This window comes from Festucalex cinctus, chromosome 6 (assembly GCF_051991245.1).
Source record: "Festucalex cinctus isolate MCC-2025b chromosome 6, RoL_Fcin_1.0, whole genome shotgun sequence".
Lineage (NCBI taxonomy): Eukaryota > Metazoa > Chordata > Actinopteri > Syngnathiformes > Syngnathidae > Festucalex > Festucalex cinctus.
Genome location: NC_135416.1, coordinates 1,367,979 through 1,383,866, shown reverse-complemented (window position 1 = coordinate 1,383,866; position 15,888 = coordinate 1,367,979). Strand labels below are relative to the sequence as shown.

The 15,888-nt window shown below is 36.0% G+C and overlaps 1 protein-coding gene across 1 annotated transcript in view; it reads right to left on the bottom strand.

Moving 5' to 3' along the window:
- Positions 1-2,296: 2,296 nt before the first annotated feature.
- Positions 2,297-15,888, bottom strand: part of mad1l1 (mitotic arrest deficient 1 like 1) — a 46,340-nt gene continuing 32,748 nt past the window's right edge. Inside the window, exon 18 of the mRNA XM_077524337.1 lies at positions 2,297-3,190. Coding sequence (XP_077380463.1) covers positions 3,035-3,190 — 156 coding nt within the window. The 3' untranslated portion in view covers positions 2,297-3,034. The remainder of the gene's footprint in view (positions 3,191-15,888) is intronic.

Here is a 15,888-nt window from a genome sequence, read left to right as displayed (position 1 = left end):
TAACAAAAGGGCCCAATTTGTCCTCTCAGACTCTATTGAGCATTTATGAGCATCAGTTGAAACATTTTTTTTTTTTTTTTAACAATTGTGTTGTAAGAATGTGATAGTTGTACTGATAGTGATGAAATCTAGAAAAGAAAAGAAAAAAGTTTGATCTGTGCAAAAATTGCTGAAATATTGAACGAGCGTGTTCTCATGAGAATGTAGTAATTAATATACAGTACGGATAAAATGGTTAAAAAAAAATAAAAAGGTTTTGGGTTTGGCTTTCAGGATTCTGGTTCTTGTTGGAGTTTGGCTTCCGCTTCATGTTTGGAGTTTCAAATTTGAGGTTCTCGCGATCATTTGGGAGATTCTTTTGGTCGGTGGCATGTATGGACGACCAAAAACTGCCAAAATTCAAAAATAATAAATGACTAAAATTGAAAATAAAAATGAATATATAAAAATATATATAATTCGAAAATTATATCCATAAAAATAAATTAAATGGAAATAAATCCGTTTTTATTTTCACTTTTCGTCATTTATTTATTTAGTTATTTATCTGTTCATAAATAAAAATGAATATTAAAAAAAAACACTTTGCTTTTTACATATGTTGCTATATTCTCATGAGAGTACATTTAAAAGAAGAAAAAAAAAAGAAAGTTTAATGGCAAAAGGCAAAGTGTTGTATTTGTTTGCAGTCCAAGGCGGTGACATCCAGATTGTGGCTTCAACTCAACAGCAGCCTTAAAAAAAAAAAAAGAAAAAATCTTTTTGTTTGTTTTTCTTGTCATCTTTTGCTTTCCAAACAGAACTTGCTTTTTTTTTTTCTTCTTGTTTACCGACTGCCATTTTGTAACTGGAGTGACAATATTGTCATTGTAGCCATGATTTGTTTTGTTTGGTTTTTTTTTACTTGTTTTCTGCGAGCTCATCAGCAAGCGTGAACTTCTGGAAACTGGCGACGCCTTGAAAGCGGGACGCAGCCGACGATCCCGTTTTGACGGACACGTCAGGAAATTTCTCGGCGAAGAGACGCAAATCTGCTTTTGTTCCTTTCTTTCGTTTTCTTGTCAACGGTTCAAAAAGAGCACAATAAAAAAATATCTACATTTCTTTCATTGGTTTGCAATCATTTAGAACTTCCTAAGGGTAAAAGTTCTTGTTCGGGTTTCTGTCAATCTTTTGCGCAGGTTGAGGACTTGACAAAGAGGAAACGAAAATGTCACTTTGTCTTTTACCGGCTCAAAGCGAGTGTCCGGAATGCAAACTAAATATCACACGGCGGACTCTTGTCAGCTCCGTCGAAAGGTCGGACTCTTTCTTCGCATCGTACGAACTCTCCCGATGACGATCCAATTGCAGTGCAGGATGAGAAATTTGTTGCTTCGATCCGAGTGTGAAAAAAAAAACGCCTTACTATACATGGTCTTTTTTTTTCTTCTTTTTTTTCTTTTTTTAAAGACGCATGGTAATTTTTTTAAAAATGATTTACTATACATGGTCATTTAAAAAAAAAAAAAAAAAAAAAAAAAAAAAAAAAAAAAACGCCTTACTATACATGGTCTTTTTTTTTTCTTTTTTCTTTTTTTTAAAGACGCATGGTCATCTTTTTAAAAATGATTTACTATACATGGTCGCTTAAAAAAATCTGACTTACTAGACTTTTTTCTTTTTTAAATGCGCCTTCCTATTAGTGTTGTTCCGATAGCGATACTGGTATCGGCAGAGGCCCCGATACCGCATCAAAACAGTGGTATCGGTATCGGTGAGTACACACAAGTAACATGCCGATACCATTAATTTTGGATGCAGCATCTTGTCTTGCTCTCGTGCACGACCTTCACTGATTATTGACATGTTCACTGCATGTCGATCTAAGAGATCTTATTGGCCCTTGAATGCTCTCAACCAATGGCAGGACAGCTTTTTCATGTTGAGGGGAAAAAATAAAAATAAAAAATCCTTAGGTATCGGTATGGTATCAGCATCAGCTGATACTGCAAAGATGGGTATCGGAATCGGTATCAGGGGCCAAAAAACGGTATCGTAACAACACTACTTACTTTACAAGATTAAAAAACAAAAAACAAAAAAAACAAAACAGATATTGGTATGGTATCGGCATCGGCCGATACTGCAAAGCTGGGCATCGGAATCAGTATCGGGGGCCAAAAAAATGGTATCGGAACAACACTACTTACTATACATGGTTTAATAAAAAAAAATAAAAAATAAAAAAAAAAAAAAAACTTAGCTATTGTATGGTATCGGCATCAGCCAAAAAAATGGTATCGGAACAACACTACTTACTATACATGGTTTTAAAAAAACAAAAAAACAAACAAAAAAAAACAAATCGGTATGGTATTGGCATCAGCTGATACTGCAAAGCTTGGTATCAGAATCTGTATCGGGGGACAAAAAAAATGGTATCGGAACAACACTACTTACTATACATGGTTTAATAAAAAAAAACAAAAAAAAAACAAAAAAAAACTTAGCTATTGTATGGTATCGGCATCAGCTGATACTGAAAAGCTGGGCATCGGCCAAAAAAATGGTATCGGAACAACACTACTTACTATACATGGTTAAAAAAAAAGAAAAAAAAGAACATAGCATGGTATCGGCATCGGCTGATACTGCAAAGCTTGGTATCAGAATCTGTATCGGTGGACGAAAAAAAAAAATGGTATCGGAACAACACTACTAACTATACATGGTTTTAAAAAAAAAATAAAAAGCTATAGCTATGTATGGTATCGGCATCGGATACTGCAATGCTGGGTATCGGAATTGGTATTGGGGGACAAAAAAAACAAAAAAAACAAAAACAGTATCAGAACAACACTTACTGTAGATGGTTTAAAAAAAAGAAAAAAAAAAATAGAACAGATATCGGTATGGTATCGGCATCGGCTGATACTGCAAAGCTGTTTTTGTGCTAAATAAATAAAAAAAACTAAAACCGAGGCAACTTTTAATTTGATGGATTTAAAAATGATAGGAAAACAACAAAAAAAAAAAAAAAAAGTCCTTCATTTCAGGCGACGACGGCGGTCTGGCGGGCGAACATCTCGACGGTGAGCGTGGCGGTGAAGACGGGGATGCTGTTTTGGTGGCGCAGGTGCAAATCCACCAGATCGCCCAGCGTGCGCGAGAACGACGTCTCCATCAGCTCCATGTTGCCCGACACGCCCTGGAAAGGACGACAAAAACAAGAAAAAGAAAAAGAAAAAGCGTCACTTTGGTCAGCTCGCCGCCGTTCGTTTTCCCGGGAGATTCGTTCAAGATGGCGTCGGCGTATGTAAATCTGCGAGGATTAATTAGACGAGCGTCTCGGGGCGACGCAGTGCAGGAAGAAAAGTGATGAGGGAAGTCAAGGATGGAGTAATTAAAACATCTCGTCGAGGAAGGAAATCAGGTTGCCGGGCGAGCCCAGCGGCATGCTGGGAAGTCAACGCAAACGTCTTCATGATGACAAACAAAAGGAAATGTGAACGATCGAAAACGATCTGGATTTGATGACGGACAATAAATGCACATATGATTTGCATTATTTCCTATTGGGAAATATTGGAGGTGGAGCAGCAGACATTTGCGATCCGCCGACTTGCACGCACGCACGCACGCACGCACGCACCGTTACCATGGAGACCACAATGTTATGCCATCCCAGCAGATGTCAAGTAACTCAAGGACGCATTCGCAAACGCAGCAACGATGTCAACTTGGTCGCCGTAGCGAGAAGTGAAGCCACCCCGGCGGCCATCTTGCGTTGCCGCTATCTTGAGGAACAAAAACTGCCAAAACAATTCACGAAATAAACGAGTAGAAGTGAAAATAAAGCAGATATATAAAAAAAAAAATACAATTTGTGTCGTTTTTGGGTGCGGCTACAGAGACCACACTAATTCATTATTTATACAACTTTTATTTATTTATTTCATTTTTGTATTTATTTTTACTTATATATTTTTTTATTTCCATTTATAGTTATTTTATTTTGTATTTCATTTTTGAATTTTTTTTATAACTGTTGTATTTATTTATTTATTTCATTTTTGTATTTATTTTTACTTGCTATATATAAATTTTTGATTATTTTTTTAATTTTCATTAATATTTATATTTGGTATTTAATTTTCGAATGATGTTTTTTTTATACCCGTTTTTATACTAACTAAGTCTGGCAGAAATGCGACATTTCATTGGTGAGAATTTGATTCGAAATGTTCTCTTATGAAGTCGTGCACGAATCGGTGGCACCGCAAATTGGCCGTTGAAAACAAACGCTGAATCACAATCTTCCCATTCCGCTCCAAAAAATAAATAAGTGAGCTCGCGTTCGCCTTTTTGCGTCACGTGTGGACGCGAGGGAACGGTCGCCGCGGGTTTTCCTTTCAATCACATCTATTAAAAAAAAATCAAAAAAATCGTGTGACCTTATCAGCGTCCGTTTGCATTTCCTGTCATCAGACGAAACCATTTCTGACCTTTAAGAAAACAACACGCTTGTTTTGAATATTTTTTTTTTTTGCTGGTTTGCGTGTGAAAGTCGAACAGACGTGAGGAAAAAAAAAGCGGTTTCATTTGCAACCAAAAGGAGCTCACGCCATTCATGCGCTCTTTTCATTTGTCCGTCCAATTAAAGGAAATCGATCCTGCCCGGCTTGAGATGCAGGGCGGGGCTTATTAGTGACCTCAAGGCGGGGCTTATTAGTGACCTCATCCGAGCGAGGAGCCGCCTGAATGCTAATGACGCAACTCCTCCTTACATGACCGCTGAAAGATGAGAAAGGAGGACCACAAAACAAACTTTCTCAGGGAAGGAGGCTTTTTTTTTTTTTTTCCGAGGGGCTGCAGGAAGTCTGCCATTTTGGTTTGAAGCAGCCATTTTAGGCTCAAAGTTCTACTTGCCACCATATTTGTACACTAGGCAGATGAACAACACTAAATTGACCAAAAAAAAAAAAGACGTTTGTCATTTCATGTTGACTTACCATAAAATCCAAAAATCGTTAACAAAAAAAAAAAAAAAAAGAAAAAAAGACATGTTTGTCATTTCATGTTGACTTACCATAAAATCCAAAAATCGTTAACAAAAAAAAAAAAAAAAAGAAAAAAAGACATGTTTGTCATTTCATGTTGACTTACCATAAAATCCAAAAATCGTTAACAAAAAAAAAAAAAAAAAAAAAAAGACATGTTTGTCATTTCATGTTGACTTACCATAAAATCCAAAAATCGTTAACTAAAAAAAAAAAAAAAAAAAAAAAAAAGACATGTTTGTCATTTCATGTTGACTTACCATAAAATCCAAAAATAGTTAACAAAAAAAAAAAAAAAAAAAAAAAAAAAAAGACACGTTTGTCATTTCATGTTGACTTACCATAAAATCCAAAAATCGTTAACTAAAAAAAAAAAAAAAAAAAAAAAAAGACATGTTTGTCATTTCATGTTGACTTACCATAAAATCCAAAAATCGTTAACTAAAAAAAAACAAAAAAACAAACAAAAACAAAAAAAAATATATATATATATCCCAAGAATTTGAAGGTTCATTTTCCTTCAAGAGATCCCGCAAAATTTGTATTCAATATTTTTGTAGTCAACATTTTGTGCAATTTGCTCCCAAATTTGAAACGTGTATAACTACACACACACATGCTACACTAAAATAAATAAATAAATAAATTGTGTTTCATCGTTTCATATAGGGATGGGCCGATTATCGGCGCCGATATTCAGCATTTTGGAGAATATCGGTATCGGCCATTTTGAATCATCATTTGGCCGATAATAGTTCCATTTTATTTTTGGTCATCTTGGTCACATGGTTTAAAATGATTTACTATACATGGTCATTCTAAAAAGAATGCCTTAGTATATATGTTTTGTTTTTTTGTTTTTTTTTTATTTAAAAAACAACTTACTATATGCTTGCTTAAAAAAACACGACGACGACAAAAACATGGTCGTTTTGAAAAAAAATAAAAAATAAAAAATATATAATTAAAAAAAAAAGGGAAAAAAAGCCTTACTATAAATGGTCATAAAAAAAAAAAAAAAAAAAGACGCCTTTTGGATTTTATGGTAAGTCAACATGAAATGACAAACTAGTCTTTTTTTTTTTTCTTTTTTTTTAGTTAACGATTTTTGGATTTTATGGTAAGTCAACATGAAATGACAAACGTCTTTTTTTTTTTTTTTTTTGGTCAATTTAGTCATCTTTTTTTAAATGGTTTACTATACATGGTCATTTAAAAAAGAATTCCTTACTATATATGTTTTTTTTAATTTATTTAAAAAACAACTTACTATATGGTTGCTTAAAAAAAACAAAAAACGACGACGACAAAAACATGGTTGTTTTGAAAAAACAACAACAAAAAAACGCCTTACTATAAATGGTCATAAAAAAATAAAAAAATAAAAAGACGCCTTACAATTCATGGTCATCTCGCAATTAATGAATTAATGATCATTATCGTGAGCCTTGTATCGCGTATCGTATCGTATCGAGTCGATCGGTCAACATCACATCGATCAAAGTTGGAAAGCTGTCGATCGGTGCGTTGAGGCGAGTCAGGAAAAAAAATACAATAAAAAGACATCAGGCTTGAATTGTCTAAATGCATGCAAAATGTAGATGAGCTTGTTTGTATTGAAATGCAGATTTTGGCATTCAGCGCATCGTCTTCCATATTCATATTCCAATCAGCGTCTTGTATTCCGTTAAAAACGTCTAACGACTCCTCCATACACGAGCAGGAAGCCGCCGCCGATTTCATTTCATCACGCGCGGAAGAACAATTCACACTTTTGGAAAAAGTGACAAGTGAGCGTTTGAAGCGCCGAACGTTGCTCACGAACGCCAACGAACCAACATCAGACTTTTGATCTTTACACACGTGGTGAGCGAGAAAAAAAAAGAAAAAAAAAAAAAAGGCATTTGTGCGTTCATTTACTGGTCCTAATTAAGGAGATTTGTGAGGCGTTTTCGTGGCAACATGTCACGATGGAGCCTTGAAGCGCTCGGCCGCATTTATCCGCCGTCGGCGCTAATTAGAAGCATCGGACGCAACATTTTCAACACAAAAGTCCAATTACAAAGTGACGGGCGCTCCAGTTTTTTTTTTTTTTTTGGTACCTGCATGAGGAAACGAGTCATCTTTTTTTTTTTTTTTAATTGGCTGGCTTGCGATCAATGAGCTCCAATACAAAAATTGAAATTCAAAGTGTCTGCCTTTGATTAGAAATCCAAAAACGTTGAGCAACCCTTGAGAAGAACTTTCAGGAAAGATTTGGTGCCCAACGACAAAAAAGGAAATAAAATAACTAAAACTGATAAAAACCAACAGAACCACCCTGAAAACTAATTAAAACCAACTAATAAAAAAAATACACTAAAAAAACGAACTAAAATGAAAACTTCCAAAAGTATAATAATAATAACAATGGTTGCAATCTGACAGCATTAAAATACAAATATTAAGGCTTAATGTTTCCATGCTTAAAGTATGAAGCCTTCCCTAAGTAAGATTTTTTTGTTGAATATTTCCATCAAAAATTGATGTTTAAATATCGATTCGGCCGCTTATTGAATCGATTCAAGAATTGTGTGCTGTAATATCTCAATATATTGCCAAATGGACCTTTCTTAACACCCCTGTTTATATATATATATATATTTATATATATCCAAGTAAAAATAAATCCAAAAATGAAATAAATAAATAAAAGAGGTATAAAAAATTTCAAAAATGAAATACAAAAAATAAATATAAATGGAAATAAAAAAAATATATAAGTAAAAATAAATACAAAATGAAATAAATAAATAAATAAAGCAGGTGTAAAAAAAATTCATAAATTAAATGTATATATATATATATATTTTGAAAGCAGTTTTTTATTATTATTATTTCCCCCCCCTTATTTCCAAACTTGGTTTCAAGTTTGACGCTCGTTGCGGATTCGCCATGTCAACGAGGTTGCAAGGCTCCGTTTTAATTTGCATTTTTCATTCTTATTGTGGTTGCACTACATCACGCGGTCGTTTAGCATATTTTGATTTGACATTTATTTCGGGGGCAAAAATAAAAAGATGCATTCAATTCCCGAGTGTGGCAAACGAGACATTTACGCTACTTTGACGTATGGCCTCGCAAAAAGAAAAAAAAAAAAAAAAAAAAAAAAGAGGCCGCTAATTAGCCGGCGCCGAAGAACGCTTTTCATTAGCAGCCGTCAAAGCTCCAAGAAAAAGAAGAAGAAGAAGAAGAAGTCGATGTTTACAGCTTGTTAAACGCCAAATAAAGCAGAACGGACAAAAAAAAAAAAAAAAAAATGCTGCAGGCAATTCAAACTTTCAGGAATGACAGCCAACCTCACACGACGCCGACCTCCCAAGTGCATTGCGTTGCCATGGCGACCGTGGACATATGTTGTGGACAAACACACGAGGGGGGGGGAAGATGTCATGTGAGGCGGCGTCAGAGTCAACAAGCTGCGGGTTTAAAAGCGTCGACATTCCCCTCGGAAGCTTTTGAAGCGCGTCGGCCGATTTGTGGCGAAAAAAAATCCACTTTGGTGGAGTCGATGTTGCGTAATTGCCATCGGCCGACATTTCTTACTGCCGTCTTGTTATGATGAAACAAACCAAATGTTGCCATTATGCCGCCGCCGCTGCTGTGTTGATAACGACCTTTTTGCAGCTGCTCTCATGTTTGGATACAAACACACACGCTTGGAACTTGTATCGTTGTGAGGACATCCGTTGACAAAATGCATTTCCGAAACCTTCACCAGCACAACCGATTGCCCAAACCGAACCGTCACCCCAAACCCAAACAAAATACAATTCAAAGCTACCCCCCCCCCCCCCAATCCTCGGGCTGGGTATTGATTCGGATTCCCGGAATCGATTCGATTCGATACAGGGCCCAATTCGATTTGATTCACAACCATTTGAGATTTAGTTGAGGAATTCATGCTTTTTAGACAGTCAAAAGTTACTAATGTTGCTCTAATTTAATGCATTATTAAAAATATGAATATTTACATTAAGAATTGAGTCCGTTGCAGTTACATTAACTCATTTACTCCCAATAACGTATAAATATGTTTTTTTTTTTAAATGTTCTAAGTGTCCCAAAGACGTATTTATACGTTTTTTGTTGTTGTTTTTTTTTATGCTAGAGCATACAGAAGGCTTTGATGCAGCCTCTCAACTGCAAAGAACGGTTGCAGAAATGGTAGTTATTACATAAACTGCCAGCAGGTGGCAGCAGAGAAAAGGAGATCAACCAGGGCCAAGTAGAAAAAAAAGCTCAATTACTTACAATTTAAAATAGATTTGTGAAAACTGATGAAACTTAGCTGTATTCTAATGCTAATTGCTGCAAAACGGAAACAGATAGAAACATACTTTTTTTTCCTGATGAAAGAAGAGACTTTAATCTTTCTTTTGATAGGTTCCATGCTTTTATAGAAATTGAACACAATATTCTGTGGGCCTTGCAAAATCAGTCAAAATCCAGTAAAACAGCGAACGGGATTGCGAAATGTGAAAATGGCGGCGAGTGAATGAGTTAATAATCTGTTTTATTTAACATGGCCTTATAAAACAAAATAAATGATCATTTAAATCAATTACAATCACAGTACAGTCTGTGTAAATAAATTGACAAAAGGGGGGATTCGATATATCGATACATGGTTTTATGTATCGATATTGGGATATGGTGTATCAATACGATATCGATATATTGATATTTTAAACCCAGCCCTAGTGTCAAATATGGGGAACTGCTTTTCAAAATAGCGGGCAGTGAATGAGTCAAAAAAAAAAAAGGTCAGCATGCAAAATAAATAAATAAAATAAATAAAGAAATAAAGAAATAAAGAAATAAAAATCATGCGCCCAAGGCACATTCGCGTGCACTTTTGCTGTCATAATTAATAAGCTCGCTCAGCAGTTATTGATGAAAGCCGCCACCTTGCAAGAACGGAAACCAACAGAACCAGATCAAACCTGGACATTGTAGCACGTCATGTTTTATTCTCCACCTTAACTCAGTAAAAGCGAGTAGAAAAACAAGTTTCAAAAGAAGCAATAACCGAGACGGCGCTCGGCTTGCTTCGATTGATTTGCTCGTTAAAAAAAAAAATAATAATAAAAAAAATAAAAAATAAAAAACACTGCACAGCAGCAACAGAAGCAAAGAAAAAAAAAACGAGATGTTCTATTATGCCACCCGCTTACCACTTCCCCGGTCTCTTCATTTCCTACCTTTGTTTTTTTTTTTTTTTTTGTGCGTCTCACAATGACTCCGTCTAATACGGGGAGGAGATGGACTCATTAAAAAAAAAAAAAAACCGTCTCCAATTTACAGCCGGGAAGAGAAAGCAAAAGCAAACGTGGGGCCCGAGCGTCAAGATTTCCGTTGGTGCCGCGTGCACCAAAGAGGGACGGGGACACTTAATAAAGTGCACTTTATGAACAGCAACGTGCCTTTAATGAGCCACGCGAGTTTGATCGACCGCTCGGGGCTGATTAAGCGGCGCTTCGACGGCCGCTTTGCGCAGGTGCGCCACCGGCTTTTCTTACGCTTAGCCAAAGACATAAAAAACAAAAAAAAAAAAAACTGCCGACGACGAGAGTTCGTGACAAGATTCGTTCAGGGGCCACGCTTGTAACTCAAAACACCTTCCCTCCTTGAAATAAACACAAATGTCATTAATCCGTTCCAGCCAACCGGTCACCAGTCCACCCCCAAAATACATTTTTTTTTTCATCTCATTGATTATTGCTAAATTGGCTTTCGTGACTCCATTGCACAACATTTTATGTGAAATAAAGCATGAACAACAATTTTTACATCCATTCTATGTAAACATCGTGTTTTTCATTGCCATTGAACTCATTTACTCGCAGCCATTTCCTGTCTGTTTTCCAGGATTTGGACTGTTTTTGCAAGAATATTGAGTTCTATTGCTAGAAAAAACATGGAACCTTCCAAAAGAAAGATTAACAGCTCTTCTTTCATCATGAAAAAAAACATTAACATTAGAATGTAGCTAAGTTTCAACGTTATTAAAATTCCTGGTGAAAACAGTGTCAAAAAGAGCTTGTTGCAACATGGCCCTGGTTGATCTCGTGTACTCTGCTGACACCTGCTGGCCGTTTGTGTAATAGCTACCATTTCTTCAACCGTTTTTGCAGTTGAGAGGCTGCATCAAAGCCTTGTGTACACGACTGTCTCCGAAAATTTGAATATTGTCATAAAGTCCTTATGGATTCGTTACAAATCATCTAAAATATTGGAAGCCTTTTATTATTTTAATATTGCTGATTGTGGCTTACAGCTTAAGAAAACTCAAATATCCGATCTCAAAATATTTCCTCAGACCAAGTAAAAAATAAAAAAATAAAAAAATGCCACAATCAGCAATATTAAAACAATAAAAGGCTTGTAATATTTTAGTTGATTTGTAATGAATCAACAATGTATGGCATTTTTGCATATTTAATTGAATTCCAGAAAATAAGGGACTTTACCACAATATTCTAATTTTCTGAGACAGTCCTGTGTGTTGTAGTATAAAAAAACAAAAACAGAAAAAACGTATAAATACGTCTTTGGGACACTTAAAACATTTAAAATCGAACGTATTAATACGTTTTTGTGAGCAAATGAATTAAGGCCTTACAGTGAGCAAAATCCGCGGAAACCCTGTTTTCAATTTTTTTTGCATGTTATGACCTTTCCAGATGAACAGCAGATCCAATTTGACGGACCAAACCATGCAAATCCTGTTTTATTTTATTTTGTATTTTTTTTACTGCAAAGTAATTCCCCTACTTTGGAAACTTGCGTGAAGGAAATGAGTAGCTGGCACAGCTACACGCCGTTTATCTGCCTGATTAGCAGGAGCTCATACATACCTCATCACGGATGCTAATCAGGTGTCTCACCTTTGGGTGCGCTAAAAATATCAAAATGACACATGCCAGCTTTTGTTATTACCTCCACAAATGAAGACTCAACCGAGCACTCAATCGACACGTTTATTCAGCGACACGTTGTGCTCACTATGCTAAGAAAAACATTAAAAAAAAAAAAAAAAAACCTGGCCCCTAACCAAGCCGGAGCTGCGGAGGAGAAGCGGGCCCGGGTCCAAGCGGGCCGATGACCCGTGGCGACTTCCCGTTTCCACCGAATCCATCCCGCGATGCCACGCTGGCATCGTCTGCGCCGATTTCAACCGATGGGACACGTCGGAGCAGCTGCCCGACAAGGAGGCGTGAACGCCGCTTAATGGAGGAAAACAAGCGCACACTTGGGTTGCCAACACAAAAACGCACGAGAAACGAGAGCTCAATCGAACAAGCAATTAAACGATCGACTACTGCTTTGTTTTTTTTTTGTTTTTTTTGCAAACTTATACCAAAAGATTAGAAAATTCTAATTGCTGTGTTGAATCTCACGTACACCTTTTATTGTTTATTTTTGCAAAAGAGAGCGTGAATGTGACGATACGGGCAATATCGTGATATTGTGATGTTCACAATATTTAAATGCAACACATATGTTATAAAACTCAGGTTGATTTGCATTTATGCAGTTCTAGTTTTTTTTAGTACAATTTAATTTTCATTAGGGATGTTTTGGCCCTTGTATGTTTAAAAATCAACACTAATTGTCAGATGAAGGGGAACGTAATATGCATGTGAAGCAAGTCAATATGTGAAGGAACTCAATGTGTGCGTACATTAACAACAAAATAATAACAATAAAAATAACATAATATTGCTGTTATGTACAAAAGCACAATATTGTGCTTTTTTTTGGTACCTCTACTTACGAAATGAATTGGTTCTGGAAGGAAGACGCATTTTCCATGCAAATGCCCTAATCCGTTCCAAGCCTCCCAAAATTCAGACACAAATGTTTTATAAAGCATAAAAAGCATCAAAACATGTGACAAATACATGTTACAATTAGATTATTGCACAATAAATGGGAATTGTGCATAATGAAAGAATAAAGACTAAAAATGATTATATACCAGCAGCCGTTTGACTTTGGAACTAAATTTGCACATTTATTGTATCCTATGGGAATTACCCCCCCACCCCCCCCCCCTCCCCCATTGTCATAATTGAGGAATAAAGAGCAGGTTAAACAGCTTACAGCACGTGGGGATTGCGGTGGCGTTGTCTCGACGGCCATATTAGCCGGATTATCCCGCAGCCTCACTTGAACGACGTTACAATCGCATTTGTAAGACTCGCATCCTTCATTTTTTAATTCATCAACGCAATTAGTCCAATTTACGTGCCCGCGGAGATTCACGTCAACTTGCACTTTTTTTTTCTGTACATAAAACTATTTGCACCTTTTTGATCATTTTTGTGCTCTCTCAACACTAAATGCCACCTAAATTGCCGGCACCATGTTAGTGGAATAATAGCTAGCGTAGCTGGCCGGCTGGCTTAGCAGAGAACAGGAGCCTGATGGGAGATTTCAGAAGATTGTTTTGCTTTGACCTATGAGCAAATATTTGAGTTGTGAGCAGAGTTATAGACAGAAGAAGTGAACTCAGCAGACTTCACAACAGTTTTGCAATATGGAGGACCAAAACTGCCAACATTAAAAATAAATACATGATGAAATAAATAAATAAATGACTAAAAGTCCAAATGAAAATGGATATAAAAATATATCATATAATTAATTTTAATTAAATATAATTTAAAAAAATATGTTAAAAAATATATATATGAATGGAAATAAAAAGAGCAAAAAAATATACATAAATAAATACATTTGCATTTAATTTTTTAATTATATTTTTATATCCGTTTTTATTTTCACTTTTATTTAATTATTTGGTTTATTTATTTATTTATTTATTTATTTATTTTAGTCATTTATTTAATGATTTACTAATTTATTTTCATTTTGGCAGTTTGGGGCCGTACAGCCAAGTGGAAATGTTATTCCGCCGTTGCAAACTGTCCGCGATTGGTCGAGTGAGCCACTATCGTGTCCGCTGTCGCCTCAACTTGCGACTTGGGTTGCTAGGCAACAAGTGAGAGCAACATGGCCCTAGTTGATCTCTTATACTCTTCTGCCACCTGCTGGCTGTTTGTGTCATAACTACCATTTCTGCAAACGTTCTTTGCAGTTGAGAGGCTGCATCAAAGCCTTCTGTATGCTCCAGCATTTAAAAACAAAAAACAAAACGTATAAATACGTCTTTGGGACACTTAAAAGCCTTTTATTTGTTTTTAGTTGTGAGATGAGTTTGGAATTATATTAAAAGTGTTTCGGGGTCAATAATTCAATTTGTTGATTAGCGCGTACGCGTGTCGTCGTCGTGCGTTCGTGTAACACACCTGGCCACAGCCTAGCGGGCGTGTGCGTCATACTCACACAGACTGCAGAGGGCAGCCGGAATAATAAAACTGTGTGCGAGTGTACATCTGTATGCATGTGGTCCAACAGAGAGAAAGGGGGGGGGGGGCACACGGTGTGACGAGTGTGCACGCATTTGAGTGTGACACTGCACACTTGCTTGCGTGCGTGTGTGCGTGCATGCTGAGAGGTTAATAAAAATGGACAGTGAATTATCTCTTCTGGCAGGGTCGCAGGTGGATTGGATGCAGGCGCACTCCTCCTCTTTCTTCTTATCTTTTGTGATTATCTAAAGAGACGCCATCATCCATGCACTGATATTAAAGCGGCAAGCCCCGCTCAAACTCTGTTGCTAACCAAAACAGCAGCACCGTGCGAGACACCTAAGTAGGCTCAGATGAAGTTAATTGTAGAGATGATGACGTAATTATGAGGATGTTTTTTTTGTAATGATGTGTAATCACCAAGTAGACTACAAACAAATTATTATATTATATATTAGAATAAAATCAGCTTGCACGTTCAAAATGGTCAGAACGACTCACAAATAATCCAGTTCCAAAAAAAAAGTTGATGGCATACTCGGTCGCATATGCGCAATATGTTATCCAGCGACACACGGAGGTGTCAAACATACGGCCCGCGGTCATTAATTCATTTGCCCTAAAAAACGTATAAATACGTTCAATTTTAAATAATACCTGTGTCCCAAAAACGTATTTATACTTTTCTTTTTTTTTCTTTTTTTTTTTTTTTTTAATGCTAGAGCATACAGAAGGCTTTGATGCAGCCTCTGAACTGAAGAGAACAGTTAAAGCAATGGTAGTTATTACAAAAACAGCTAGTGGGTGGCAGCAGAGTATAAGAGATCAACCAGAGCCATGTGGCAACTATATATATATATATATATATATATATATATATATATATTCTAATGCTAATTGCTGCAAAACGGAAACAGATAGAAATATTTTTTTTTTTATCCTGATGAAAGAAGAGACTGTAATCTTTCGTTTGGTGGGTTCCAAGTTCTTACAGCAACATTACACAACATTCTGTGGGCTTTGCAAAAATCAGTCAAAATCTAGTAAAACAGCCGGGAGCGAAAGTGAAGATGGCTGGGAGTGAATGAGTTCACAATAACCGCCATCTTGCACCATAGAAAAAAAAAAAAAAAAAAAAAAAAAAAAAAAAGACAACTAATCCAGAATGTCAATTTATTGAATGATTTGACTATGAAAAAAAAAAACGTGATCATGTATTGCCATTGCTTAAAATAAAAATAATAATAATAATAAATAAATAAATAAATAAAATAAATAAATAAATAAAAAAGTCTGATCAATCCAACTGATTTGTACCAGTTATAGCGCATGTTCTTTTTGAAAGCCATTAGCCGGGTCATGTTGACTTGCTCGATGAATCGTACTTAAGACAGCATTTGCTCAAAGGCAAAAGGACTGGTTTGGAT